Source organism: Ursus arctos, unplaced genomic scaffold, assembly GCF_023065955.2.
Source record: "Ursus arctos isolate Adak ecotype North America unplaced genomic scaffold, UrsArc2.0 scaffold_24, whole genome shotgun sequence".
NCBI classification, from domain to species: domain Eukaryota; kingdom Metazoa; phylum Chordata; class Mammalia; order Carnivora; family Ursidae; genus Ursus; species Ursus arctos.
The window spans coordinates 41129418-41156665 of record NW_026622919.1 but is presented as its reverse complement, the minus strand read 5'-3'; the positions used below and the strand labels follow the sequence as shown (position 1 = coordinate 41156665).

The 27248-nt window shown below is 56.2% G+C and overlaps 1 protein-coding gene across 21 annotated transcripts in view; it reads left to right on the top strand.

Annotated features, from left to right (window-relative positions):
• The window catches only part of MYO18A (myosin XVIIIA), a 93758-nt gene that overhangs the window by 22535 nt on the left and 43975 nt on the right, over nucleotides 1–27248 (top strand). For 6 of the 21 annotated variants that reach the window (XM_057317829.1, XM_057317825.1, XM_057317816.1 and 3 more), the window contains 7 exons: nucleotides 22757–22792; nucleotides 24763–24850; nucleotides 25055–25161; nucleotides 25271–25447; nucleotides 25793–26006; nucleotides 26218–26360; nucleotides 26980–27080. In XM_057317829.1, the coding sequence (XP_057173812.1) occupies nucleotides 22757–22792; nucleotides 24763–24850; nucleotides 25055–25161; nucleotides 25271–25447; nucleotides 25793–26006; nucleotides 26218–26360; nucleotides 26980–27080 (866 nt within the window). Of the gene's footprint in view, nucleotides 1–8818; nucleotides 8908–13900; nucleotides 14031–14615; nucleotides 14771–14799; nucleotides 14849–15106; nucleotides 15192–16441; nucleotides 16502–18897; nucleotides 19579–21418; nucleotides 21497–22756; nucleotides 22793–24762; nucleotides 24851–25054; nucleotides 25162–25270; nucleotides 25448–25792; nucleotides 26007–26217; nucleotides 26361–26979; nucleotides 27081–27248 lie in introns of those variants that run through there. The other 15 variants (XM_057317830.1, XM_057317826.1, XM_057317828.1 and 12 more) reach the window with 11 other exon arrangements.

The following is a 27248-nucleotide window of genomic DNA, read 5'->3' as shown; positions in this document are numbered from 1 at the left end:
CTGTTCTCTGCTCCTTCATCACACATATGAGCTCGCCCGGACACAGATTTCAATTTTCTAAGTACTGTGGCAGAACCTTTCATATGAAGCACCAGTGAGAGACTGGTAGCTGTCAGATCCATGTCCTTCCTGTTCCCTTGTTCCTCCATGGATCCTGGGCTGGGGGAGCTTGTTTGGGCCTCTCTAGCATGGTGAGGCCCGAAGTCCTTTCTCCACCAAGTCCTCCTCCTCTTCTTCCTCATTTGGTTCATAGAGCGAGTGACGCAGGGAGGGGGCCAGTTATGGTCCCCATTGCCCCATGGGCAGAACTCCTGGCATGCTGCTCAGAACGAGGCTTTATTGGCCTTATTTGCCCTTGACAGTTCAGGGTTCTGTTGGGACGTCTCTCTCTGGAGCCCTAACATCAGATGAGTCCAGCAGCGGGTGGTGTGGGGAAGCCCTCAGGCCACTACATTCCAGATGTCTTACCCATGCATGGTCCAGAGACTCTGCAGAAACAAGGAACGATTGTGTGGCACTAAGGGGCTTTCTCCCAGGCCTGGGATGCCTTGGAGTGGGGGCTGGCTTCCATTCAGCTTTGCCTTTTCAGCCCCCTGCATCTGGCTTCTGCTCCCTGTTGTTAAATTGTGGCTCAGTGGTGTCCCCCTCCCCCACTTCTTTCTGAGGCTTGGGGTCATGGCAAGGCACAGGGGGATAGGAGCCCCAGCAGACTCTGGGGCAGGGGGTGGGAGAGAACAGCAGGGGGTCAGGGGCAACACCTGAGGGAGTCTTTGACAAGGATGACCAGGACAACCTGAAAGGGACTGTCTGGATCAGACCTGTCCAATAGGACACTCTGCCAAGATGGAAATGTTCCATAGTCTGTGCTTTCCAACTTGGTAGCCATTAGCCACATATGGCTCTTGAGCACTTGACGTGTGGCCGCCATGACTGAGGAACTGAATCTTAAAAAAAAAAAAAAAATTTTGTTTTTGTTTTAATTTAATCAGAGTATTCCCATTGTTTCGACTTAACATAGATGTAAGTAGCTATACGTGGCTCGTGTCTACCGCATTGAACAGGGCGGCTCCAGACAGCTCTCAGAAAAAAATGGCAGGGTACTCTTGAAGGCTTCTCACCTCTCGCAGCCCCCCTGGTGAGGCTGGGGATGGCGCAAAGCCTCGTCCTCTCTGGCAATTTCTACACTTCACCAGCTCTGGAATCCTGATGCCCCAGGGCCGACAGGTCCCTGGCTGTGTGCCACCACAACTGGGGCAGTGCTTCCCCACCTTGCCAAGCATGTTTTCTGCCCAGCCTTGTAACGCGCAGGTGCTCACACGCCCCAGTGGATTTGGCCAAGGCTGTTAATGTGGAGGCGGTAGGTTGGTAGGAAAAGGAGAAGCTTTGACTTCATCCTTCCTACTTCTATGGAGATTGAGTTTGAGCTTTATTTTTACTTTAAAGGGTTCTAGAAACAGGCCCAGTGAGGGCCTCCAGAGGTGAACACACAGATCCTCAAACATATAATGAGTGTCCAGTGTTTGGAGGAACCCGAGGCTTGTCTAAAGCAGCCTCCCTGACTTGAGAATAAGCACCACGGGTTTCCAGTTCTCACACCCAGGAAGACCTTACTGATGTTTTATTTAAATTCATGTGGCTGACCCTTAAACTGGCTTTCCTTTTTTTCTTCTCTGGAAATAGAAAAGAGTTGTCATTTATGTGAAAAAGAGAACAATAGTTCATTATGCTTATTCTCTCATGTCTGCCAGAGGGGGTTGGGGATGGGAATATTGTGTATGTGGTACATTTGCTAGACTCAGAAGTGAACCAAGTCTGCGTGGGATTTGGGCAGGGGTCTGGAGGGTTTTGTCAAGGCTGGCCCTTGGCTTTGGGCCTTGTGGGAGCTTGGCGAAGCAGAGGCAGTTTGGAAATCCCCAGGGGCCGTGAGGAAATCCCCGCAGATGAGAGTCCTGGGGAGCAGCAGACCTACCGGAGTGGCCGGGATCTGACTCTGAGGGGACAGACTCCTAGTCACCACTTGTGCTCTGTGCCCATGAGATGGTGTGGTGTGACCAGGCTCTGAGCAAACCTTTGGGTGTGCTAAGGCAGGGGCTGGAGGAGTGCCAAGCCCTAAGCCTCAGTGATAGTGACGGTAGTGATCTGGAGCTGCCCCCCTTCCCCAGACTTTCCTAGACTTCTAGTCCCAGACCTCCCCCAGCACAACGGTTTACAGCGTCCCCGGAGTCTTCTGTTTACTCGTGTATTCATTCATTCATCCATTTTATTCCATCAGTAAGCATTTATTGAGTGCCCACTATATGCACGGGCTGTTTGGGGTTTGGGGGATGGAACCGTGATTGAAACAAAGGCGGCGCCGAGCTCCACGCTGCCCCTTCTCGCCGTACCCTTCCAGGATAAAGCGAGAGGCCATCTTGCCGCGGCAGCCCCCTCTGTCTTGAGCTCCCGGGGGACGCCTCTTGGGGGCGTGGCCTGGACGCCTGCCCTGCGGAGGTGAAATCCCGCGGGTTCGGCGGCCCGGGCGGGCGAGAAGGCGGCGGCCGCCCTCTGCCGGGCTCCGGAGGAGCTGCAGGGCGGGTGCGTCCTGTGGCTCCGGGCGCACTGCGCGTGTGCGGGAGCTGGTCCCTCCCTGGCTCCGCCCCTGCGTCTGCCGGCTGGGGGGCTGGGCCAGGAAGGACGGCCGGGGCTTGGACCTGGGGCTGGGTGGGCTCCCAGCTCCCACCCGTCACGACCGGCGACCGCCTCGACGGCAGGAATGTCTGGGCCCAGTCCTGGGCTTGTACTTTTCAACACCTTGAAACGCTGCATGCCCCCTAACTTCCCTAAATAAGGAGTTCTATTAGTGACATTTTATACATTGCAAATTAGTAATAGTACAAGTACTATATGATAAGTATCCATTTGTGGAGACTGTTTATAGACTTTTTTTTAAAGGAGTTTTGATTTAAAGAGGAACTAGAGAGACAAAAAGGGTCAGAGGAGTATTCTTTTAAGATGTTAGGTAGAACGCCAGGCTCAATGTTTTTCAAGCTATCTCCTGAATCAGGCTCCATCTGACATTCCCGTTTTGGATAGTGGCTTCAAACTGTTCTCTTGAAATCTTGACAGCTTGAAACCTTGGAGGCTTTAGATCTTCTTCCCAACTACCACCCCCTCCCCCAACTTCGTGCCCATTTCCCAGCCTCCCCCGTAGCCACCAAGTCTCTGTCTTGCATCACCTTCTCTTCCCCACTGCCAGAATAGGGCAGACCCCTCCCCCATCCTTCCTCTGGCCATCACCTTGACTTCCAATGGTCTTTCAGCTTCCAGCCTCCTTTGCTTCCCAGCATCCTTCTGTTAGATCAGCATTCCTAAAGCGAGGGTTTAATCATGCCCCTTCACTCTCCAGAAACCTCCTAGGACTCCCACTGTTTTCCAGGCAGGAGGCAGAGTGGAAGGAGCAGGGCTCTAGAGTTAGAATGCCTAGAGTTCTAACCCTGGCCTTGCCAGTCACTATCTGTGTGGTTGCAGGCTAGTTACTGAACCTCCGTAAGCCTCAGTTTCCCGAACCACCATTCCTCTTTGGAGCACTCACCTCCCAGGGTTTTGTGAGGAAAACAAGTGGCAAGGTCCCTGACCCGTGGCTAGTGCTCAGAATGTGCCTGCTTTGTCCTTTGGCCACTTACCTCCCTTTTGTCCTCAGGTACCGGCCTTTCAGTTGCAAGTGACAGAGCCCAGCTGACCTGGTTTAAAAAGGAGAAACGTGCCAGGGTCTCAAACATCTGAAACTCGCAGGGGGTAGAACTGGTTATAGGCTCGGCCTTATCTAGCACCCAGGCCTTTTCTGTCCTCAGTTCATCTTCCCTGATGGCTTGGTCCTCAGACAAATGGTGGCAAAATGGCACAGCACCGGGTTCAGGTCTTGTGGGAAAAGAAATGTGACTCTTTCGATAATCCCGAAGTCATTCTATGGCCTTGATACTGATTGGGTCATATTCCTTCCATGAACTAATCCCTGTAGTCCAGGGATATGACACACTCGTGGGCCAGACTCAAGTCACCTGCTGGGGTAGGTCCCCACGGGGACATTGGGGTGCTGTCAGCAGAGGATGGAGGAACGAATCATGGGCAGCTGAAACCACACCTGTCCACTGTGGCATACAGGCCTTCTTGATCTGGCCCCACTGACCTTTCCAGCTTTGTCTCTCATTGTTTACTTGTCTGTGTCCTACACTTCGCGTTTCATGCTTTCCCAACTCCTTGCCTTCTATTATTCTAGTCCTTTACCCTGGAATTCCCTACTCCTTCATCTCCTCATGACAGACTTCCTTCCATCCTTCACCGCCCAGCCCCAAGCTGCCTGTAAGCTGTCTGCCTCATTCCCCAACAGGAAAAGATCTCTGCCTCTGAACTTCCCTAGAACATTATCAGTGCCCCTATTGGAGCGTGGAGCAGATTCTAAGTCAAATTCTAATTCTTTGGGTACATTTGTTATCTCTTCTGCTGGTCTGTGTGTTTGCTGAGGTCAGGGACTGTGTCTGCTTCATCGTGTTTCAGTCGCTCACTCACTCACATGTCAAGCACTGTCTCTGAGCAGGGCCCAGTGTTAGGTGGGTGCAGGCGACACAACCGTGAACAACAGACATACCACCTCTGCCTCAAGCAGCTCATAGTCCAGTTGCGAGGACAGGAAAGGAAGCAGGCCTTGTGCTTCCCTCGAGGTATTACACGTAACTGCTAGAAGCCTTCCGTGTAGCCACCACGCACTCTGCTTAGCCACCCTGCCGGGCCCAGGGCCGGTCACAAAGCTAAGGACCTCTCGCTCACCCCGCACCACCACCAACGTGGGAGAGCAGAGTAGTTAAAGTTGTGACTCTATCTGGATACCCCTTTTTTCCTATTGTGTTCAATCCCCTGTATCTCACGGTACCTTCCAGATGAGTTAGTTAAATCCGGTGGATACTTCCCGAGCGCCTACTATGTGCCTAGTGACTTTAGAATCTAATCCCACCCAGTATCTGTGCGGCTTCCGTTGTGTCTAGCAGAGCACAGCATTGAGTATGAGAAAGGACCACCCTGTGTACGTGCTGATATCTAGGTATAGACAGTGAGGACTGTGGGTTTTGATAATAATTTAATCACTACCTCCAATTTGCCAGGCCTAATGCCAGGTGCCTTATGTGTACTAGCTCTTTAGATTCTCACAACCCCATGAAGTGGGTATGCCATTATAAGGCAAGGAACTCTTAGAAGCTGAGTAACTTTCCCTTAGGTCAGACAGCAAGACAGACACCAAGCTGGGATTGCTGGAATTCAGACCTAGGGGTGCCTGCCTGCGAGTCTGACTGCACTGTGTCACCAGGCCTGCCTTGGGGTCTAGGGAAGGCTTCATAAAGGAGATGACACTGGAGATGGACCTTAACAGATGGGAGGGGTGGGCAAGGAGGAGAGGCATTTATAACAAATGCGCTTGTGGTGATGAGGACTTCAGGAAGATCTGCCCAAGAAAGTGAGAGCAAGGTGTGCTGGGGAGAGGGAGATGGAGGGAGAAAGGGGAAGTGCCAGGAGGCAGGCCCAGGGGGCTGGGGGTGGGCTGGCGCGGAGTGACCGCTCAGCCCCCTGGGGTCATAGGTTGGGCTTACAGAAGACACTGGAAGACACGGGCCAGGCCCTGGGGCAGCAGAGGGACTGTGTGTGTGTGGCTGTGTGTGTGACGCTGAGTGAGTTACCAGGGCCTCAGGTTTCCCCTCTGAATGAAGAGGCCTGCCCTGTCACTGAGGGAAGAAACTGCTTTGGGTGATCTCCATCAGTAACACGAGTCAACTCAGAGACAGAACTGACAGGATCTAGTCGTCTGGATAGAAAAGAGGTGCGGAAACACACATGGTGACTAATAATTCAGAGCGGGACTCTGAGGGTAAAGTGACACCTCGGTCACCCAGAAGTCATCTTCCAGAGCACTGCTGAATGGAAGGTAGGCCTAGAAGGCTCTCAGACAGCCGAAATAGAGGACAGCAAGTCGCAGGTGAGAACCCAGGCCCTCCTCACAGGGGAGTGGCTCTCCGATAGTCGCTTGCTCTGCTCTGGACTCTGTCGTATCAGGCTTGGTTATCTGGTTTTCTAGCCTTTGGCAGAAACTGCTTCTTAGAAGGAAGTGAGACTGTTAGGGACAGGCCTGCTGACAGGCGGAGTGACAGCTGATGGCCTGACGGGAGAGGGGACAAAAGAATTAAAAAGCAGATACACGGACACAAAGGGCATCTGGCCTTCCCCACATGGGCATGGAGTGAGGCCGCAGGTTGACTGCTGTGCCTAGGACAGGGCTGGTGGCCTTTGAGCAAGTGGCCAGGGGCATTGGTAGGACAGGAGCCAGGCTGGGAAGTCCGGAGTCCTCACAGTGGGAATGATGTGCCCCTCAGTACAGGATGGAAACGAGTTGGGTTCAAGAGAGGAAGCTCAGAATTTGACATGTTTGAGATGGGTTCGGAGTGTTTTACGTAGAAGAGACTCTATGAAATGTATATTTTTATGATTTATAAATTAGTCATAGAATTTAGAAAACTACTGAAAATAGAAAATATTTGTCCCTTCAAGAGGGTAGTCTTCAGTTACCTGGAAATTTCCCCCCCTAATGATCGCAGATAGATAATAATAGTTAACACTGTTGAAAACTTTTTTTCCAATAAGTTTATTAAAAACTTTTGTGTTAGACACTGTTCCTAGGGCAAGCACTAATTCATTTAATGCCTCCAATAACCCTACGTGGTAGGTTCTATCATTGCCCCCCTTGTGAAGGTGAAGAAGTCACAGCACAGGGTTCAGTCGTGTAGTTTACCACACGGACAAGCCACAATTGAACCAGGCTGGCTGGACCTGGAAGTCTCACTGTTGACCATGGTACACCATGAATAATTCCTCTAAAGCAGTGGTTCTCAGAATCACCAGGAGGGCGGCTGAAGCACAGGTGCTGGGCCCCATATCCAGCGTTTCTGATTCTGTAGGTCTGGAGGGGGGAGGGGTTGCTGGTCTGCGGACCGCACTTTGAGAACCAAACCCTTTCACTCACTGAGATTTTAGCGGTCACATACTGACCACGCCAAAGAGTCACTGTGGGCAGAACCCTCGTTTTGCAGATGAGGGCCGTGTAAGTCACATGCCCATGGTCGCACAGCTCAGTTCTTCCTTCTTTCCTTCCTTCCTTCCTTCCTTCCTTCCTTCCTTCCTTCCTTCCTTCAGGCACTCAGTGATTTAACAAAGGGACACCTCTGCACCGGGCCTTATGCTGACCTCAAATTGAGCAGTGCTCAGCCTTGGCTACCTATAAGAATCACCTGGGGGGAGCTTTTACGAATCCTAGTGCCCAGGCTTCCCTCCAGGACCAATTAAATCAAAGACAAGGGATAAGGGGTGGGATTCAGGCATCAGTATTTTTGGAGTCCCACGGGAGATTTCAGTCTGCAGCCGAGGTTGGCACCAATGTGTCAAGAAGGCCCTGGGGATGTGAAGATCTCTGACACAGCACATGCCCTGGAAGGGCCAGACGATCTCCCTGGGAAGACACACCAGTCCCTAGAAAGCAGAGGCAGGAGGCCCACATCCTCATGGTCTGTGTGGTGGGGGGAGGCGGCGCTGAGCTTTGGTCCTCTCAGGCAGTGCTTACCAGCCTTTTCTCAGAGAAAGTCATGCTGTTTACATGACCCACTGGGCTCACAAGACTGGCCGGAGTGGCAGGCCTGGGGGTCTCTAGCCACCCTCTTTGGACACAGGTTAGGTGACAGCTCTGTTCCAGGTACCTTCCCACCCCACCCCACCCTTTTTTTTTCCTGGAGAGGAAAAGACAGGCCACCTCCTTTTTTTTCTGCAGAGCTGACAGCTTCTGGGTCAGCTTCAAAAGGCCTGTCTTTTGGCTCCTTCCCACCTGCCCCAAGCGCCCCTTTCAGCCTCTTGTGGGGTCCCCAGCCCCGGTCTGGGCATCCCGTGGTACTCCCTGAAGAGCAGGGCCAGGCTTTCTCTTCACGAGGAGCACTGGCTTTTCACCGGCAGCCCTCGCTCATTGGCCAGACGCCCACGATTTCCTCTGCAGGGCCCAGGCCCACCCACCACACCCTCCTCGGTGCCTGCAGTCTCTGGCCGTGTGGGCCGAGGACATGCACACAGAAAGTGTAGTTGATTCCTCGCATGTCCCCAGTGCATTTCCGGCGAAGCAGCCACAGTGGGCCTCAGACGGATCGTGTGGGTCTCTCTTCCTGCCAGACTTTTCCAGGATGGCTGCACGGCTGCTGTTGGGGCACAGCGTGCAGCAGGCCCTGCATACTGGATTGGATGTGACGTTAGTGGTTTTCTGGGCCTCTGCCGCAGTAATTAGATGGCTGGGGTGAGCTTATGATTTGTGTGTTCTCAAGAACACTGTGCTGTGATTGAGTGCTCATGCATGGTGGTATGCTCGTGTGCGTGTGTGTGTGTGTGTGTGTGTGTGTGTGAACGCGCATGTGCTTGTGCTAATCCTGGCCTGTGGGGCCGGGGGCTGCAGGTCTCAAATTCCTCTGCTATTTTTAGGGGCCATATCAGCTCAGCTGTCCAGGAGCCCGGGTATATGTCAGTAGGAAAGTCCCACCCTCCCTGTCCCTTGCCCCTAACCCTTCAACACCTCCTGCCCCCCACCGTGCCCTCTCTCTCAGTGCCTCCTCTTCCCCTTCCACACATACTGTATTTCCCTCTCCATCCCCGCATACCTGGTACCCGCGGTCCTGGAGGCCACTCAGTGTCTGGGACCGGCTCTGGCCAGGGTTGGGCAGCTCCGCCAGCGGGAGGGGCCTGGGAGAGGGAGGGGAGCAGGGGCGGGGCTGCAGCCAGTGCTATTTTGAGCTGCTAACGGAGCAGCATCGGAGAGGAGACTCCTTGCTCCTGGTTGCTCCAGGCCAGGCCATGCGGGTGAGTGTCCCTCTGACCCCCCACCCCGGAAATGTCCCAGGCTCCTCATGCCGGTTCCTCATTTCCGAAAGGAGGGGCCTTTTTGTTATTTCCCCAGATGTGGCTGAAGGAGGTGGGGGGAGGGAGGTGCCTTGGAGCCCCTCTCTGAGCTTCTTGGTGGGGAGGGAATCCTTCAGCTCAGGCAGCCTTCCAACGCCTCAGAGGCAAGGCCCTCCTGGGCCTGACTCATGACTTTGGGAGTTTGGGAGGGGGCTCCATTTTCTAAAGCTCGGTGTCCTGCGACTGTATCAGCTTGTCCCCAGGCTGTGACACGCCTTCCCCACAGACCATTAGCGCTTGAGGCCTTCATTCCTTGGAACGCTATTTTCTTCTGAGGCCTGGAACCCCAGTACCTCCCGGACCTTAGGAAGTCTTGTTCCTGCTTTGTGTTGCCAGTGTGGCCCTCCTTCGTCCCCGTAAACAAGAAAAAGGCGCTAGAGAGGGGTGGTCCCTTGAGTTGTCAGGGGGACCAAGAGTGGACTCAGCATGGCCTCCTGCATTTCTGTGTGTCAGACCCTTGGAAGGGGCACAGATGGCATCTCGGGGATGCCCTGACTGCGTGTAGGTCTCATTTTCAGCAGAGATCACTCCAGAGGAGTAAGTTCCTTAAAAAAGCAAGTGAGGAGAGACATAGCTGCCTCCCAGTCGTTCCGTTTCTCCCCCACGCCAACCTCTCCCAGCCACCGAGGGTCAGGTTTTCGGTCGTGTCAGCAGTTGGCAGCATGTGGGCTGGCCCAGTGCGAAGGTATACCGAGAGCCCGAGACGTGCCCCAAGCCTGTGTCTCTCCCTGTGCCCCGTCCCAGCCACAAAACTGGCGCCACTGCTGAGGTGTGTGGGGGTAGCTGGGGGTGGGGCCAGAGGGACTCCTCACCCTGCGAGGTGGGTGCTTCCTGGTCGGGTCTCCTCCCCACCCCACCCTACCCAGGGCCCCTGCGCCACCAGGACTAGGTCGAAGATTGGGGGGTGTGCATGATGATGGCGAGGCAGATGGCAAAGGGCCCGGCAGAGGGCCAGCAAGTGTCCCTGGGGAGGGGGGCAGGGAGGGAGGCCTCCAGCAGGTCCCGCTGTTGGAGGAGGAACCCCGGGCCCGTCTGCAACTGCAGTGGCAGCAGGAAGCCATTCCAGTGCACCTGCTTCCTCCGGGCTGGCCGGCAGTGAGTGCAGGCGCTCTGCCGCTTTCTGTTCCGCCCCGGGGGTGGGGGAGGGCTCTCACTGGAGGCTGGACCGAAGGGGCCAGGGTGGCCCTGCCAAGCTCTTCTCCCCCTCCTCCTCTGGCTGGCAGCATGGCCTCAGGCCACTCCCTGCAGAGACTGCTCTGTGCAAAGCCTCTTCGGGTCATGGTAGAAGGGCAGGTCACGTCTGGAAACCCCTGCTTTCTCTCCAAGCTGTTATTCTGGCAGATGATGTCATGGAAGTTCAACCGTGCAGGTGGACCGAGGGAGACGGGGGCAGGGCTTGCTTCCATCCCTTAAAGTGAGCCTGGGAGGTCTTATTGGAGGACAGACCTGGGTGTGAGTTCTAATTTGCCGCTTGCTGCTCTGAGGCCTTGGCCAGGTCATTTCTGAGCTTCCTTTTGCTCATTTGTAAAGTAGCAATCATATTAGTATCTCCGTCAGAGGACAGTTGTGGGAATTAAATGAGATCATGCGTGCAGAGGGTTCAGCACGGTGCCTGGCACTTAGGACATGCTCAGTAAAGGTTAGTTGTTTTACTGTTCTTTCTTCCCTACGCCTTCATCCCCCACGCCCATCCTTAGATAAGTACGTGCTAGGGTGGGACTGGTAGGGAGCGGGTCTCCTGGGAGCTACTCTCTGCGCCTCAGAACGGGAAAGGAGAGGGAGGAGGATTCCATGCCTGTTTCTCCTCCAGACATGTACCAGTGTTGGCAGAGGGAAGAGGTGCCACGTTCCCTAGGTCACAGACAGCAGGATCGCCTCTTTCTCTTCCCCCTTCCCTTGGGGGCTCCCGGTGTGTGGCTATCTGCAGGGACACGGGAGCCTCAACGCATTTTCCCCAGCCTGGGTAGCCCATGCCTGTGGGGAGTCACAGCCTGGTCCAGCCCCTTGAGTGCTGGAAGCCTTCCCAGGCTGAGCATCGATGGGTCCCTCAGCACATTTCTTGGATTTCTCCTCTTTGAGAACAAATGCTTTCAGCTATTATCTCCTCTGCTTTTTCTTTTTTATTGACTATTTAGCCATCTTTACAATAAACAGTAAGTAACAAATACAAAACAAAATAAATACCAAATGTCTCTATTGTGTCTAATTTACGCAGTTTACAAGACTATGATGATCACTGTTTGCATATTATTTACGTCCTAGTTTCTTTGATTGGTATTATTTTAGGTGGAATCTTCCCTATGGTTACAGTGGTCACCTATTTATTAGTTTAAATGGCAACATAACTGTGCATTGGACACAAGTACCATAGCTCACCTACCCCTTCCCTAACGCTAGGCAATTGGGTGGTTTCCAATTTGGGGTTCTTACATAGAGTGCATCTTTAAAAGTCTCTGTATGGGTTTGTGGGATTTTTCTTTTTCTTCCTTGCTTGAAATCAGCTCATTGCTTAGACAGTCCAGAAGATGGGATGGCCAGGGCCAGAGGATGATGAGTTTTATGGCTGTGTTGCTTCCCAAAGAGCTACTCAGCAATTTCAGTGTCCCCGCCCTCCCCTTCCACCCCGTGGCTTTGAGTGTACTATTTATTGTTGCTAAGTTTAGCGAGTGTACCTCCCTTGTGTTCCCCTCATCCCCGGGAATCAGGATTGGCAAATGTTATCCCCTTCGTTTACAGTTGAGGGAAGAGACCAGATGGAAGTGAGAAGTTTGCCAAAGAACCCCCATCGCCACGCTGTCACGCGGCAAATGTTTATTTACTAAGCGCCCACAGTATGATGGGTAACATCGCGTCCTGCCTGTGAGGAAGCCACAGTCCAGGGAACGCTATGGACGCATAAACAGCTCACAGCCTGAACCCCAGTGCTGCCACCAACTGGCTCTGGGGCCCTCGGCAAGGCCTTTGCCTTCTAGAAAGTGGGGTTTCGTGAGGGTGAAATAAGGAGCCTGCCACTGTGCCTGGCTCCTAGTAGGTGTTCAGTGAGCGCTGGTGTCTCTCCCCTTCCCTCCAGAGACGCGGCCAGAGGGGCGCCTATGTGGCGCAGTTCGTTGAGCATCGGACTCTTGGTTTTTTGGCTCAGGTTCTGATCTCAGGGTTGTGAGTTTGAGCCCCACATCAGGCTCCCTGCTCAGCACGGAATCTGCTTAAGTTTCTCTCCCTCCACCCCTCCCCCAACACACACTCTCTCTCTTTCTAAAATAAATTAATCTTAAAAAAAAAAAAAGGGAGACAAGGCCGAAAGTGCCTGAGAGGGTGGTCAGAGAGGTGGTCGGAGCCTCAGAGGGGCAGGATCGTGGTGCGGTCTCCCTTTGTAAGTCTAGAAACTTATCCGGGTACATTGAACACTAGTCAACACCTCACTGTCGATCCACGCTTCAGCTGGATCCAGACCTCTCCAGACCTCCTGAACGTTGACGATGGCACAGTACGTTAGCCGGAATTAAGGACGGCTCAGCCCCTCTGACCTGGCCGAGCCTGGCAGAAGTGGTGGGCCTCTGTGGGAGCTTTGCAGTCAGAGCAACTTGGGTTCAAATCCCAGCTCCACCACTTAATAGCTTTGGGGCCTAATCTCATTCCGAGTCTTTTTCCTCATCAGTAAGATGAGAAGAGCAATAATTCCTATGTCGTGAGGCTGTTGTAAGACTTATATTCAAACATATGTGTTAAATACTTTTGCAGGGCCCATCGCATTGTAGGTGTTCCGTATTCAGTCATGAAGGAGGTTGTCAGAAAGGGCTGAAATCCCTAGAGGGAGCAGGGCAGGGAGGACAGGCCTTGGCCCCCGTGCTGCACGGAGCCGTTCATTCCCAGCTCTGGCAGTGACTGTGGTGGAGACGTCGCCACCATCTTTGGGGCTGAGTTCCTCTCCTGTTCTGTATTGGCTAAACATAGGTTATTCCGCGTCCTAAGCAAATCCTTAAACTCTGTAAAAGCCAGTGATAAGGAAGAGAGGAGAAATAGCCAGGCGATTCCTCACAAAAGCCACAGAGAGAATTTCCTCTGGGGAGAACCCCACACTTGGGTTCAGAGTGATGATATCCCTAAGGAAGGGCTGGGGCAGAGGCTCAGGCCCGGGTGGCCTAGTGTCCCCGCAGCCTGGGAGGCGGGGACCCCTCCCTGCACACACACAAGAACTTGAGCTGGAGATCAAAGACCAGAGGAGTTCGATAATTAAAGTCTAGCGCATGGACCGGATAATAAAATAGGCAAGTCAACAAAGACCATTAAAAATAACTCTCTAATTTTTCCCTGGTCATTCAGGATAAGCAGTAATCAGAGTGAGCCAGTTCTTTCACTTCACTGAATTGAATGGGTTCTTTGGATGAAGCCTCTCCCTAGGTTGAGGCAAATTCTGTCCGTTCCCTCTCAAGAGCACCCGTTCTAATTTCTCACCCATCAATGGGGCGGCTTTACCGTTCTCCAGGCCTCCTGCTCCTGGCGGGTAGTGGCGTGCGGCAGGTAGAAGGCAAAGTTGCCAGAGTCCTGGAGAAACTTTGTTAATGCCAACACAGGCACATACCTTTGGTTCATGGAGTTGAGGGCTAGAGTGCCTCTCCCTACCCAGACCCCGAGGGTACAGACCCGGAAAGGACTGTAGCCATGATCTACCCTAGTCCATCCCCTAATTCTACAGAGAGGCCCAGAGAGGTGAGCTGGCTTATTCAAGGACACACAGCTTCCAGGCGCAGCAAGTTCTATGGTCTGTACCCCACCTCGCCGTCTCTTTCCTCCAATGTTTTATTCCTTGCTCCTCCTCTGATGTCTGAGCTTTGCCATCTGTCTCCCCCACTTCCTCCCTCCTGTCCCCTGTTGCCCACAGTGTTTGTCCCGGCAGGTCGTGGCCTTTAGGAAGACTCCGATTCCCTGAGCGACCCTGCCCACCCCGTGTCTTCTCTGACCCAGGGTGCAGGCTACCTGCGGCGTCATGGCCTTTTCATCAAGGTTCGCCTTCTGGGAGCAAAAGGAAAGTTGGGTCTCAAAATCCTTGTGCTTTTCCTATGTGCTTGGCATGGTGTGTGCAGGCAGGAGTCTGGCTTGTGGGCAAGGGAGCTCTGGGAGCTAGAGAGAGACTGGCGCATGTGTGTGTATTGGGGGGCTGGGGAGAATGACCCGAGGGCCGGTAACTCACTCTTCTCTCTGGATGGGCTTCTGTGCTGAGTCACGCTCTTCCTCTGAGCTCCACGTCTGGTAAGCTGAGCTGCCTTTTGTCTTACTGGTGCCCCTCCAAGTTAACCCCTGCACACCCTTCCCTCCCCCCTGCTGCTCGGACTCACCCCTGGGAACGTGGGCTGCTCTGGGGGGGCCTCTGGGAATGGCTTTGGCTCTGAGGCCTCTGGAACTGGGTCTCCCCATGTCTGGGGTCTGTGGTGAGTAGACGGACAGGAACCAAGAGTTAGGAGCCAGGCCAGCTGGCTGCCTGGGTTCCAGAGGGTGATTCAGGCTGCAGCCCTGGGCGTGCCTTTGTGCGGTGCACAGTCCCTAGCTGGGCAGTGACCTATGACAGACAGAGCCCTTGGTTGGGGGGGGGGGGTGGGGAGGGGCAGTGAGTCAGCCTCAGGCTAAATCCAGAGCTGAGCTCAGAGCCGGGCCTGGTGTCCCAGACATTTCGGGGGGCGGCCAGGGTTGCCCCCAGTGCTTCACCACTGGGCCAGGACGCTTGGGGTCCCCTGCTCGCATCCCTGGAGGGAGGACAGAATTGGAGCTGGTGAGGGACGCGGAGTGGACTTGGAATCTGGGCCATCCCTGAGGCTGAGCTAACGGCACTGCGTGCAGTAATGAGCAAGTCTGTGTGCTTTGTGAATACTTGATGTTCCTCCGACCTGTGTGCGCCGGGGCTAATGCATGGTGTGATCCTGGGGGGCGTGGGGGGTGTGAGTGGTGGGCTTTGGGGGGGGCCGTAGGCGCAGACCTGGACTCCGCCACTCCTCCTCATTCCCTCCCCACCGGCCCCTCCCTTCTCTTTATCCGCTCCAATCCCAGTTCCTAAAGCAGTGGAGTCCACTCTGAGGAATAATTGCCATTTTCCCTCTGTCCGCAACAGTGTGAACTAACTCTGAAGCTTCGGCCCGTTGACAGTAGCTCTATAGACAAGACGCAGCTTGAGAACCGCAGCGGCCACCCTGCTGGTCAGTGCCCTAGGCGCTGCTAATCAGAGCCCAAAAGTAGCCAAGGACCCTGGTTCCAAATGGAGAGTCCCCCCGCCCCCAGGTGGATAATTATTGTGATTCTGGATGAGTTTCTGAGGATCTTTTCCATTAGGAATCAAGGACCCCTGCCAGTGCACCCAGCTCCCCCTACCCCCACCTACTGCCACCTACCCCCACCTACCCCCACCGTGCCTGGAAGGAACGGCACACTGAGGATGGCCCGCGCTGCTCACAGACCTGCCTTTTTCCCATCGTCCTAAGTGACTGGGGAAAGAAGAGAAACGAAATCCATTAGGACTGTCCAAGCTTTCGGACGGAGAGATGCCAGTGAGGGGCGGGCAGAGGGCTCATTCCGACAGAGGCCTGGCCCCTCTAGGACTGGCCCCTGGCAGTCTCAGAACCAAAGCACCTTCAGAGCATCCACATTGTCTGCTCTTTTCCAGATACGTTGTGGTGGCTGCCAGTGTCCCGACTCTGCACCTCCCCTCTGACATAGGCCTGCGAGTGCAGAGGCTGAGGACAGCCCCCTGGCCAGAGTGGCCTGAGCTCAGACATCTTTCCTTCCTCTACACTGTGCCCCAAACTTGGGGTTCCCTCCCTCAGCTGCGTGGTTAGCAGTTTTGTGGGTCTGAGGTTGGCATATGTCTGGCCTCCTGAATCCCTGCCTCTGCCCCATCTCCTGCCTCCAGACGGAGCTCAGCGGTCTGGCTGGGAAGGCATTCGGGCTCTGGGCTGGGGGAAGTCACAGGGACCTAGAAGCAAATTGGAGCCAGCCTGGTAGGAGTCTCCTCCAGCAGGGCCCCCACACTGGGGTCATTCCCTCCTCCTTAGTCACTAGGTCAGGGGACTCTCGTTCAGACCACTTCTCGTCTGAGCCAGGAATGACTCTTGTCGTTTAGCACGAGTTGAGTTGTCTGGCTGTTTCTGTCCACCCTGTAACCAAGGCCATGATGGCACTCTCTTTAAACAGCCCAAGTGGAACACGTGACTGGTGACTGAGGCCAGGGTTTCCCCGCTCCGGGGAGACTATTCATTCTTGAAGTTGTCACTGGACGGTTTTGACTCCAGCACGGGCCAGCAGTCGCTCACGTCCTTCACCCCAGTGTTCCTGAACACGCGGGAACTCTGCCTCCGAGGGAAGAAAGGCCCCTTGGAGGTTTTGCTCCTGTGCTTTTGATGCTGAGTCTCCTGCCCTGACCTGCCAGTGACTTCTTTGTCTGCTCCCTCAGGTTAAAGAGGAGGACAAAACTCTGCCGAAGCCTGGCCCTCCTGGCAAGGAGGAAGGGGCTGTAAGTGCATCTCTGAGCGCCCCCTGTGTGTGTGCCCGGGTGGGGGTGCCCGCCAGCCCTAGCCTAGTCCTCGAGGCAGGTCCCCGGAGCAGGCAGGCGTGGTGGGGTGCCCCTTCCTGTCTGGGGCGGCCAGAGGGGATGCCACCACCGAGGCAGAAAGTGCAGCATGTGTGATGCCAACTTGGGGTGTGCGGAGGAGATGGGAACCCAGAGGCGCTTCGGAGACCTCCCCCAGGCCCCTCACTTTAGTTTTGACCTATAGTTCTTGCTTCCTGAACCTTGGGGGGCCGGAGAGGCCTAGTTGGGCAAACTCTGAGATTGGGAAGCACCAAATGAGAGCTCAGCTGTTGGGACTTTTCGTCCTGCTCTGGGTGGCACAGGACCAGCGCGGGGACGGGTTTCACTGCAGCTGTTCTGTCTCTTCCCAAGACCCCGTCAGCTGCTCGATGTGGGTGACCCAGAGGCCGGCTCTAGCTGCCCAGGGCCCCCAGCTTCTCCCCCAGGTCATTCGCCTTTGAGATAGGGACCCTGAGTAAAGCAGGACTCGTTTCAGGCAAGAGAGAGGAGACAGTTCCAGAATAGCCAGGTCTAAAGGTGCGGAGTTGGTAGAGGACTGCGGTTGGCACAGGGTGTGGGAGTGCCAGGGGATTTGGGCCAGAGCTGGGTCACAAGGCAGCTCCGTGCTTCGTTACCCCGGATGGTGCCTGTCCCAGCTCCCCCACTTCCTTGGATGGAAGGTTCGATCAGCCAGACATTGTGGCTTCCACCTGATCTGTAGTTAATCCTGCAAGGGGAAGTGTTTGAGATATGTGTGGGGGAGGGGCCTCGGAGTATCCAGTTAGTTTGTGAAAAATCACACGTGAAGCGCCTAGAGGACTTCCTGGCACACAGTAAACACTGTACGAGTGTCAGCGGTTACCGTCATCATTACCACCATCTTCAGCTGCGGGGGGATGGGAGGAAGGCCAGGAGGGGGAGAGGGAGGGGCCGGGAGCCTGCGGCTAGGGCCACTAGCCAGCTCCACAGTGCCCTGGCATGCCATGGAGCACTCTTGATCCAAGAGGTTGAGGAAAAGGCACCTTCAAGCCCTTCTCTCCCCACCCCTGCAGCAGAGCTACCCACAGCTGAGGTGACTTGGCTCAGCTCCACTCAGGATGTGAGGCAACCTCTCCCTGTGGCAGCCAGAGGCCTGCCCACTCTGAGCGTCTCTCTGCGTCCAAGCAGAGATGATAGCCAGACTTTCAGGGCCCAGAGCCCAGGTGCGTCCTGGAAGCAAGGTCATTGTTTTGGGGAACAGGGACTCAAACATGGCCCCCGAGTGGCAGGGCATTGCCTGACCAGCAAGGAGCCCCCCCCAGGGTTGACCTTGCTTACCCAGACAATGTGGCTAGCTTTGCAGGAAACTCTGCCCTGCTATTAGCCAGCCTGGCTTTCCCCAGTGGCTGTCCCTTGGGACCGTAGGCAGTTGCCACCAGTGTTGGGGAAGGGTGGGTGCCTCAGGCAAAGTGTGCCAGCGTACTCCAGTCAGGTGCCCAGAGCCTGGGAGGCTGGCTGAGCCAGGGCCCCAGCTCAAGAGCAGAGTAGATCTATGGTCACTTCAGTGCTTGGCCCTCCATGGGCCCCAGCTGCCTCCTCTTCATCCTCTCATCTGTACGCATACTCTGGGGGCTAGGAGGCCTCCAGCCCTGGAGAGGTTTGCAGGAGGAAAACTGCAAAGAGACTGGCAGAAAGCAGGCCAAGGTGGGAGCTTCCCGGGCCCATACTGGTCTCCGTAGCCCCTGAGAGCACGGGTGAGGGGTAGACAATGGCCACAAGCCAGAGGGGCAGGAGGGAAGGAGCTTGGTGCATCCTGGGGCCAGGAATTGCTCCCTGACCACTGGTTTTGCTGGGATGGGTAGGTTTGGGGTCCGACTGCCCAGAAAGCACAGTGAAAGAGCGGGGACCACAGAGGCAGGAAGCCCCAGAATGAGGCCTAGGATGGATGGCAGGACTTGGTGGTTTGGCCTCTCCATGCTCCCTCTCAGGTGTGTTTGGGCTCACCTGGGTTGGTGTTTGGTGGCTGCCCTGATGTAGGCCAGTGACTCTGGGACACCTCAGGGGCCTCCGGGCACATTGTGCTGGCAGCTCACGGCCCTGTGCTAAGGCTGGGGATAGACAGCAGGTAACAGCACTACCTGGCTTGTGCTTTGTGGGGGAGAGAAGCCAGACTTGTAGATGCAGTTGTCCTATCTGGAAAATGGACTGAGGGCTTCCTGGTATAGCCTCTCGGAGTTCTGGATGAATGGAAGGTCTGTCCCAGGGCAAGGTGTGAGGTCGCACCTCTCACTTCGTCTGCACGGGGTGGGCAGGGACTCAAGGGCTGGTGCTAATGTCTGCCTGTATTTGTGTGACTGCAGCCAGAGGGCAGCGCAAAGGACAGCAGTGGCCCATCTAGGAGTCCTCAGCCTCCCACCAGCCCTGTACCCTCAGAGACGTCCCAGAGAGCCAAGAGCCCTGCACCCACACTTGCCATGAATGGCCCGGGGGCTGCCTCCGCAGAAGGCCCAAGTGAGGAGGCCCAGGGCCTGTCCCGGAAGAGAGTGGCAAATGCAGTTAGGAAGGTGGTGAGCAAGGTGCTGCCTGGCGAGGAGCCTGGGAGTGCCAAGGAGCCTTCAAGCAGAGGGGTCAGATCCCCTGAGCACCCAGCTCGAGGCAAGAGGGGAGAAAAGGCGGCACCTGGTCCCAAGCCACCACCTCCTCCACCCCCCCCGCCTCCCCCCGCCCCACCTAAGCCTGACGCAAAGAAGGAGACCGCCAAGGATGAGCTCTCTGTGGGTCTCCGGAGCCTGATGTCTCGGGGCAGGGGCAAGGACCACAAGCCCCGGGGCAGGCAGTCTCCGGGGAAGGGGGAGAAGCCCTCCAGCCAGGAGCCGGGCTCCTTAGGGAAGCCAGGCTCCCCAGCCAAACCTGAAATCCCCGAGAAGCAGTGTTCCCCAGCCCCACCGGAAGAGCTGGCGGCCCCAGGCTCCACCGGCCCGACGTCGAACCCCCCTGGATTGCAGCAGTCCAAGTCACCGGTCCCTGGCGTGCAGCAGGAGGTACCCGAGTGTGTCACTAACCTCCCGTGCCCCTGACCACTCTCGTGTGACGGCCAGGCACCCTCGCAGCCAGCTTCCCCACACCTCGTCAACACTCCCGCACGGCTGAGACGCTGGGCCCGGCCAGGTGCCAATGGCGGAGCTGCATGGCTTTCCTCAACCGGGTGCCAGAGCCCGTGGCGGCCTCTGCGCTGGGACGGGCCCCACTAAGCAGCATGTGGCTGTTCCTCAACACTCTTGTGTGTGGTTGGGGCCTCTTCCCAGGCTGCATGGTGTTGGCTGGAGGCTCCGGATCCCAAGCAGTGGTTCAGAGTCTTAGCAGATCAGTGCTAGGGTAGAGAGAGAATTTCTGGAGTTGGGTGACCCGTGGTCACCTCCCCAGCCACTCACCCTGTGTGGGATCTCAGCAAGGTCCCATCACTGAGCCTTCATCTGCCAAGCAGGGACGGGACAGGTCTCTAGTCCCTTCTCTGAAGCCCTTGGGGCCAGATGTGTTTTGTAAGTTAGTGATTTTTGTATTTTAGAAAGTCCTACATAATAAGCAGCAACCTGTAAGCAAACATAAGTATTTTCACGGCAAAATCTATGACCATTCACACTGCAGGGGGATAGACTACAAACGGGTTTTGCCACCAAAATAGTTGAGAAAGGATCTTTTGTTTGGGGGAGCTTTTGGATTTTGGAATTGCAAACGAGGGATAATCCCAGCTTTGAAGGGCTGCTGTGAAGATGAGGAATGGTACCCACTCTGAGCCCAGTCCCTGGCATGGTGGGTGCTCCACAAATGGTAGCATGGATAGTGATGCTAGTAACGGCAGTTTTAATGCCACCATTGCCATCACTACCTTCTTCAAGCCTGGCCGGCAGTTCCCTCTGGCAGCAGGACTCTTGAGGAGCCCTATGCCTGGGTGGCAAATGTGCACAGTGGGCCCCCTTTGGATCTGGGGCCCCATCTGTCCACAAAGTACCCTCTAGGTGGGACAGGAGGCTGAGAGGCAGAGGGAAGGACCTTGGAAGGTGATGCCTACATGGCTGGTCCTTTGGTCAGGGACAGTCTCTCCAAACTTCCCCATTTTATGGAGACTTCTGAGGCCTCATGAGGTTTGGCAGGGGAGGAGTCAAGTTTCACCACTGTTTCTCCCAGGCTGTTGCATGCTCTTCTGGCTGCAAGGGCAGGGTAGGGAGGAGTGGGGGGTAGGGCACAGCCTAGAGGCCCTCCCTGACTCCTACGTCCTGGGATTCCTAAGGTCCCAGAACCTGCCTTGTTCCCTACTCTGTTCTTCCTGGATTTTGCAGAACTTAGAGAAGAGCAGGCTGCAGACTTCCCGGCCCTGCTGGCCTGCTCTGAATCAGGGAAGTCACCTCCTGGCACCCGGGAGTTGGCAAGGGGCATTTTGGCCTGATGGGCAGGCCATGAGGGAAACGGTCAGCCCCTGAGTAGAACCTGTAAGTAGCCAGAGAGTGTCATGTGCCTGTTCCCGGGCCTGGCTACCCTCCCTCTGGCTCTCTGGCTCTCTCACCAGGGTGGAATTGGGGGCTGAGATGTGCCCTGACCTGGAGTTCACCCACCTGTCACCTGGGCCTGGGGTGGGGGAATAGGGCCATCCCGGTGCTGGAGTGGTTAGGACTATTAGAAGGAAGAACCCCAGAATTTCCAGGCACCTGTTCTTTTTTTCTCATCCGATAAACTTTAAAAACTCACGTTGATGCCTGGCTTGCCTCCCTGACCCTACTTCACTTGCCCACTGGGTCCCAGCAGCTCCCTAAGCCAGAAGCTTGGCATGCTGTGCCCCCACTCCCCCTCACCCCAGGCCAGGACTAATGGTGGTTTAACCTCTAGGCAGGAGCTGCCCCTGAGGTCCGGCTGACCCCCGCAGAGGAGGCCCAGCAGCGGCTTGAGAGGATCTTCACAGCTTCTGTAATGCCACCTCTCGTGTATGGTTCCCCAGGCCCTGGTGCTCCTCCTGGCAGCCAGACTGGGGGTGTCAGGGGGGTGGGGGGGGGCATCCAACTATGGAAGGATGGCCTCATGGCAGTGTGGGGGCCCTCACGTGGCCTTCTCACCTGAAGAAATAAGAGAAGGGCTCTGTGGAGGGTCTGAGCAGTGAGATCTGTCCCTCCAGGGGACCCAGAACCCTGTGCCCATGGGAGGGAACCTCTCTTGGCTGAGGATCCAGCCCCTTCTCTGGCCCCATTCTCTTGCCCTGGAGGACATGGCTTAGTGCCAGGGCCTGGTGGGTGGTGAGGTAGGGAGCTCACTCTCCCCTCTTTTGATACACTGGCTCTTCAGACAGGTTGGGGCCTGTTAACTCCCTGCTTATTCCTTATAGGCCAGGTCCAAGGCCTGACTGACTCCACTTCTCCTTCAGAAAGGTCTTTAAGTAATCGGACAGAGACAGGTCAAGTCTGGCCACAGGGCCTGCCCACAGTCCTTTGGTTCATGGGCAGGTGGACCCAGTGGCGTGGTGCCTCTGCTCGCCATGGGGCGATGTGGCTGTCTGCGAGCGGTGCAGGGCACAGTGGGGGATTGAGGAAGGGGTCCTGGACTTGGGGCTGCTAGTGGTCCTGTTCTATGAGACATGCTCTGTGATGTTGTTCTGCGCAGGGGTGACAGCTCTGAAGGACAGCCTTTGGCACTGGGGGTGGCACCTTTGTGTGTGTTTGGAGACCAGGGACAGCCCCGTTCTGGGGTCTGCTGGCTACAGGGGAGTCAGGTTGACCAATGCCCTGGAGATAAGGCCAGAGCCATGCACGGGGCCAGGCCCTGGTTGTAGGGAGGTGGCCTGACCTGGCAAGCTCATAGAAGAGCTTAGTTCAGGATGCATGGGTTGTCCCACCCAGGGGAGACTGTGGCCAGAGGCAAAGAGGCACACTCCTGCCCAGGCCACAGTGAATGACTTAGCGGAGCGTCTTCTCTGAGACATCTGATGATAACAGGTGTCTCTCCGGCAAGCTGGGCCTCTCCTTCAGGGTCTGGCCTCTCCTGGACAGGGCACAGTTCATCTGCCCATCCTGGCACTTGAGTCCTTCCAACCTCCGCCCTCCATCCTGGGCAGCCAGAGAGAGCCCACCCACCTAGCTCAGAGTACTTGCTGAAGGGAACATGCCAACGGTCTGCTTGTCTTCACCCCTCTCTCTCTCTCTCTCTCTCTCTCTGTTCTTTGCTTACTGCTGGCAGCTGGACCCTGAGGCCGCCTCTCCTGCCCACAGCCAGGTAGGGTGCTCCTGCCCCCCTCAGGAGCCCTCCGCTTCCTCCAGCGACCACCCGCCACCCCTGGTCCGTACCTGGGCTGGCGTCTGTGCTCGGGCCTCGTGCTGGAGTGTAAGGCCTCTTTCCCCTTCTGGCTCCCACCGTGTGTCTGGGGGGGTCCTTGGAAGAGGCAGTGCCAGAAGTTTGAGATGGGGCAGTTCTGTGTCAGGCCCCTGGGGAGTGTCTAGACGGGGTGTCACCACTCGAGTTTGGCCTTGTGGCACATGGTTTTTAACCACTGGAGCCCAAGGGCCTGGCAAGAGTTCTGGTTTCTAAGTGTTTCGATTCTGCTCACTCTGGGTAGAGAAAGCTGAAAGGCTGAGCCGCTCTCACCTCCCCACCCTCCTTCCCTAGCCTGAAGATGTGGCATTCTCTGGCTCCACCTGCTGGCCAGTGTGGGAAACCTATCTTTGAATTCATTCTAAAGGATTGATTCTAGGCCAGGACCCTTTGATTTCCCCTCGTTTGTTAGGTTCCAAACACCTGACCCACAAAACGTGTCCATTCAAGACAAAGGTTTTCACCTGTATCATGTGATTTGAGAAAAAAACAATGTGGTTTTTTTACAAAGTTACATTTCTTCAAATAATAAAGAAATTAGCTTTTTTTAATTTTAATTTTTATTTTATTTAAGATTATTTATTTTAGAGAGAAAGAGTGGAGCGAGAGTGAGAGAGCACAAGCAGGGCCAGGGGCAGAGGAAGAAGCAGGCTCCCCGATGAGTGGGAAGCCCGACGCAGGGCTCGATCCCAGGACTCTGGGGTCACGACCCAGGCGGAAGGCAGATGCCTAACCGCTGAGCCACCCAGACACCCACCCCCGTTTTTTTTTTTTAATGTCTTCATTTAACAATTTAAAATGTTGCCAGCCCCATAGCGATCGTCCTGTTTGAAGGGTGGTTTCACTGGTCATGATTCCCAGAGCCCGGGGACCACGTGTAGTCCAGGTTTCTCTCTTGAGCAGGGAAGGGCCATCAGCAAGGGAGAGGGAGTTACCTGAAGCCCGGATCCAACCTGGGAACAGAACCCGGGTCTCTCTTTCTTTTGGCTCCAAGAAATGTGACAAAGAAAAGACTTACTATGCTTCCTTGTCCTTCCCGATCCCCCACCCAGAGGCTCAGTGACACAAAGCAGTGTCTGCGCCTCGGCCTCAGGTCCCCTCTCAGAGACTGACGGTAGCTCGCGGCCACTCCAGTGCCCATCCACGTGGCACGCAAGCCTTTGCTGTGCCCTTCCCCGCCCCCCCTCACGTATCTGGCCATGCTGTTTCATGCCCTTGTGTGGCCTTCTCCTGTCCTTCCGAGGAGGCCTGAAGGAGGAGTGGGGAGGCTGGTACACATCCAGTGCAGCGTCCTCTGGGGGGAAGGCCGGGCCGAGGCTAGGACTCAGGACGCACACACCACGTTGTAGCCCAGAGTCCTCCGTAGACACTTCTCTCCTCAGGTCTTGAGGAAGCGCCCTTTCCCAGCTTGGTGAAGGAGGGCCTGTTAGTCGGCTGAAGGCAGAAGCTGGGCATGAGAGGTCACAGTAGCCGTGGGCGGCGGCCCAGCGGGCAGTGTGTGGGCTCAGGACACCGACCCTGTGGGCTCCGTGGGGAGGTGGGGAAGAGGGTGGCTGAAGGTAGAACCTGGTTTGCTTTCTTGTGGTCTGGTCTCTTCTGGGCTCGAGTTCTGAGTGTCCCCGTCTTCCAGATCCTCAAGGCTGGCATGGTCCCTAACTGTGTCCTCGTCCTCAGGGCTCCTCAGGACCACCCCCATTCCCTGCTTCCCCACCTTCTTCCTCTGACACCTCGATGTCTCCTGTTCTGTATCTCCCCCCCACTATCCCCCTTACCCAGTGGCTCATCTGGAAGCACTTCCCCTCACGTGTCTCCTCTCTCCTGACTCTGTTTCCAGAGCAAGGACTGACTATGTATCCCCCCCCCCACCCCGATAGGTGAAGACAGAAGAGCAGATTGCCGCTGAGGAGGCCTGGTATGAGACAGAGAAGGTGTGGCTGGTCCATAAGGAAGGCTTCTCACTGGGTGAGTCTGGGGAGACCCAGGGGACAAATGCCTGGGCCTCTCAGTTTTCAGGGCTGGGTGTGCCATCTGGGTCCGGTGAGGCCTGGGTGGTGAGTGAGGAGAGGTCAGGGACATAGTGGGGAGGAGGCAAGATCACAAAGGGCCCGAAGAGGGTGGCCAAGGTTCCCAGGCTTTTGTGTCTGATGGTCTGTCCCCGCTCTGTAGGCAGTCAGCTCAAATCTGAGGAGCTCAGCGCGCCAGAAGGGAAGGTGCGCGTGAAGCTAGACCACGACGGTGCCATCTTGGATGTGGATGAGGACGATGTGGAGAAGGTTTGCAGGTGGAGGGCACAGGAAGTAGGCTGGGCAGGACAGGCCTGTCCACTGGCAGGGCGGGCAGGTTCTGCTTCTTCAGTGCCTGCCCGCCTGTCCTGTCACACAGGCTAATGCTCCCTCCTGCGACCGTCTAGAAGATCTGGCTTCGCTGGTATACCTCAATGAGTCCAGCGTCCTCCACACGCTGCGCCAGCGCTATGGTGCCAGCCTGCTGCACACGTACGCCGGCCCCAGCCTGCTCGTCCTCAGCCCCCGCGGGGCCCCCGCTGTGTACTCTGAGAAGGTGCGGCGACCCCGGGCTACCATGCTGCCTCGTGGACCCAGCCGTGTACTGCCTACCCCACCTTCCCTGGCTCTGCCCTTTCCCCTTGGCTTCCCGCTGGGCTCCTGTCCACTCTCGCAGTTGACCTTGGGAAGAGGAGTCATTTCAGGGGGTGGGAACAGGAGGCCCTCCACCTAACCTCTAACAGAGGCCAGGATTGGGCTAGAATCTGCATTTCCATGCATGGCCTCGGCCCTCCTGCAGTGAAAGGCCCACAAAGGTGGACCTTGGGAGTAAGGGGTGTCCAAGTGGGACCAGCTAAGAGCCTTACCCCTCCCCTCCATCTTCCTCCCCCTCCCCCCCAAGGTGATGCACATGTTCAAGGGGTGTCGGCGGGAGGACATGGCGCCCCACATCTATGCCGTGGCCCAGACCGCGTACAGGGCAATGCTGATGAGCCGCCAGGACCAGTCTGTCATCCTCCTGGGAGGCAGCGGCAGCGGCAAGACCACCAGCTGCCAGCATCTGGTGCAGTACCTGGCCACCATCGCGGGCACCAGTGGGAACAAGGTGTTCTCCGGTGAGATAGGACTCCTGGAAAACCTGAGAGGGGGTGGGGATGGAAGTGCCTCGTAGGTGCTGCCCTTTTTCTCCCTGGCTTCTCTGTGCCCCTCAAAACCCCTCTGTCCCGGCCAATCTGGTAGGAGTAACTCCGAGCCTGCGTGCTGGCGGAATAGGCCTGCACTGGGTGTCTGGAGGCTTTCCTGATGGCCCCGGCCTGTCTTTTGCAGTGGAGAAGTGGCAGGCTCTGTACAGCCTTCTGGAAGCCTTTGGGAACAGCCCCACCATCATGAACGGCAACGCTACCCGCTTCTCCCAGATCCTCTCCCTGGACTTCGACCAAGCTGGCCAGGTGGCCTCAGCCTCCATCCAGGTGAGGGACCTTCAGGGTAGTAAGAGATCAGCTGCCTGGATTCAGGCCCTAGAAACTAGGCTCTCTCCTGTGCCTCATTTTCCTGGGATTCTACCCCAACAAAATGGACCCTGTCTCTAGCAGGGCTGGTTGGCTCCACTCTGGACCTTCACCTTTCTGCCCCCCCCCCCAACCGTGTCTTCTGTCCCCCAAGCCTTCTGCGCCCCCTGCCTCCTGCCCTGGCTGGGGCATGGCTCAGCTTCCTGCACACCCCTGGGGTTGGCCGCACCCTACTTCTGGGGCCCTGGCCCTGTGTTCAGGGGCTTCTCTCAGGCTAATTTCACCCAGGTTAAGACTGACTTGTCAGTAAAGTAAGGTCCAGCCGAGGCTGGTCCCCTCGCAGGCTAGATGAAACATCTCACTACGAAGGGCCCAGCTCCCTAAGAAGTCTGTGCCGGGGGCCTGGGCAGGGCAGCAGGGCCCCTCCGGGAGCTGGGCCCGTCTTCTTCCTCCTGGCGCTGGCCTCTGGTGGGGAGTGAGCGGTAGCCGCTTGTTCCCAGGGGCCCAGTTCTTTCTGGTGTGGGGTGGGAGGAGCTTGACCCGGCAACACCCTCTTTGCCCATACCCTCCCGTGCTGTAGACGATGCTTCTGGAGAAGCTGCGTGTGGCTCGACGCCCAGCGGGTGAGGCCACGTTCAATGTCTTCTACTATCTGCTGGCCTGTGGGGATGGCACCCTCAGGTGAGATGGGGCCAAGGAAATTGGGGGGGGGGGTGCTCTGGACTCCAGCTCACCGATGGCTCTTGGGTCTCGTCATCTGGTTGCATCCCATCCCGTCTGTTTATCGTATGCTTGCCACATATGAGGCTCCAAGGTGACGGGACAGTGAGCTGACGGGAGCTCCCAAGC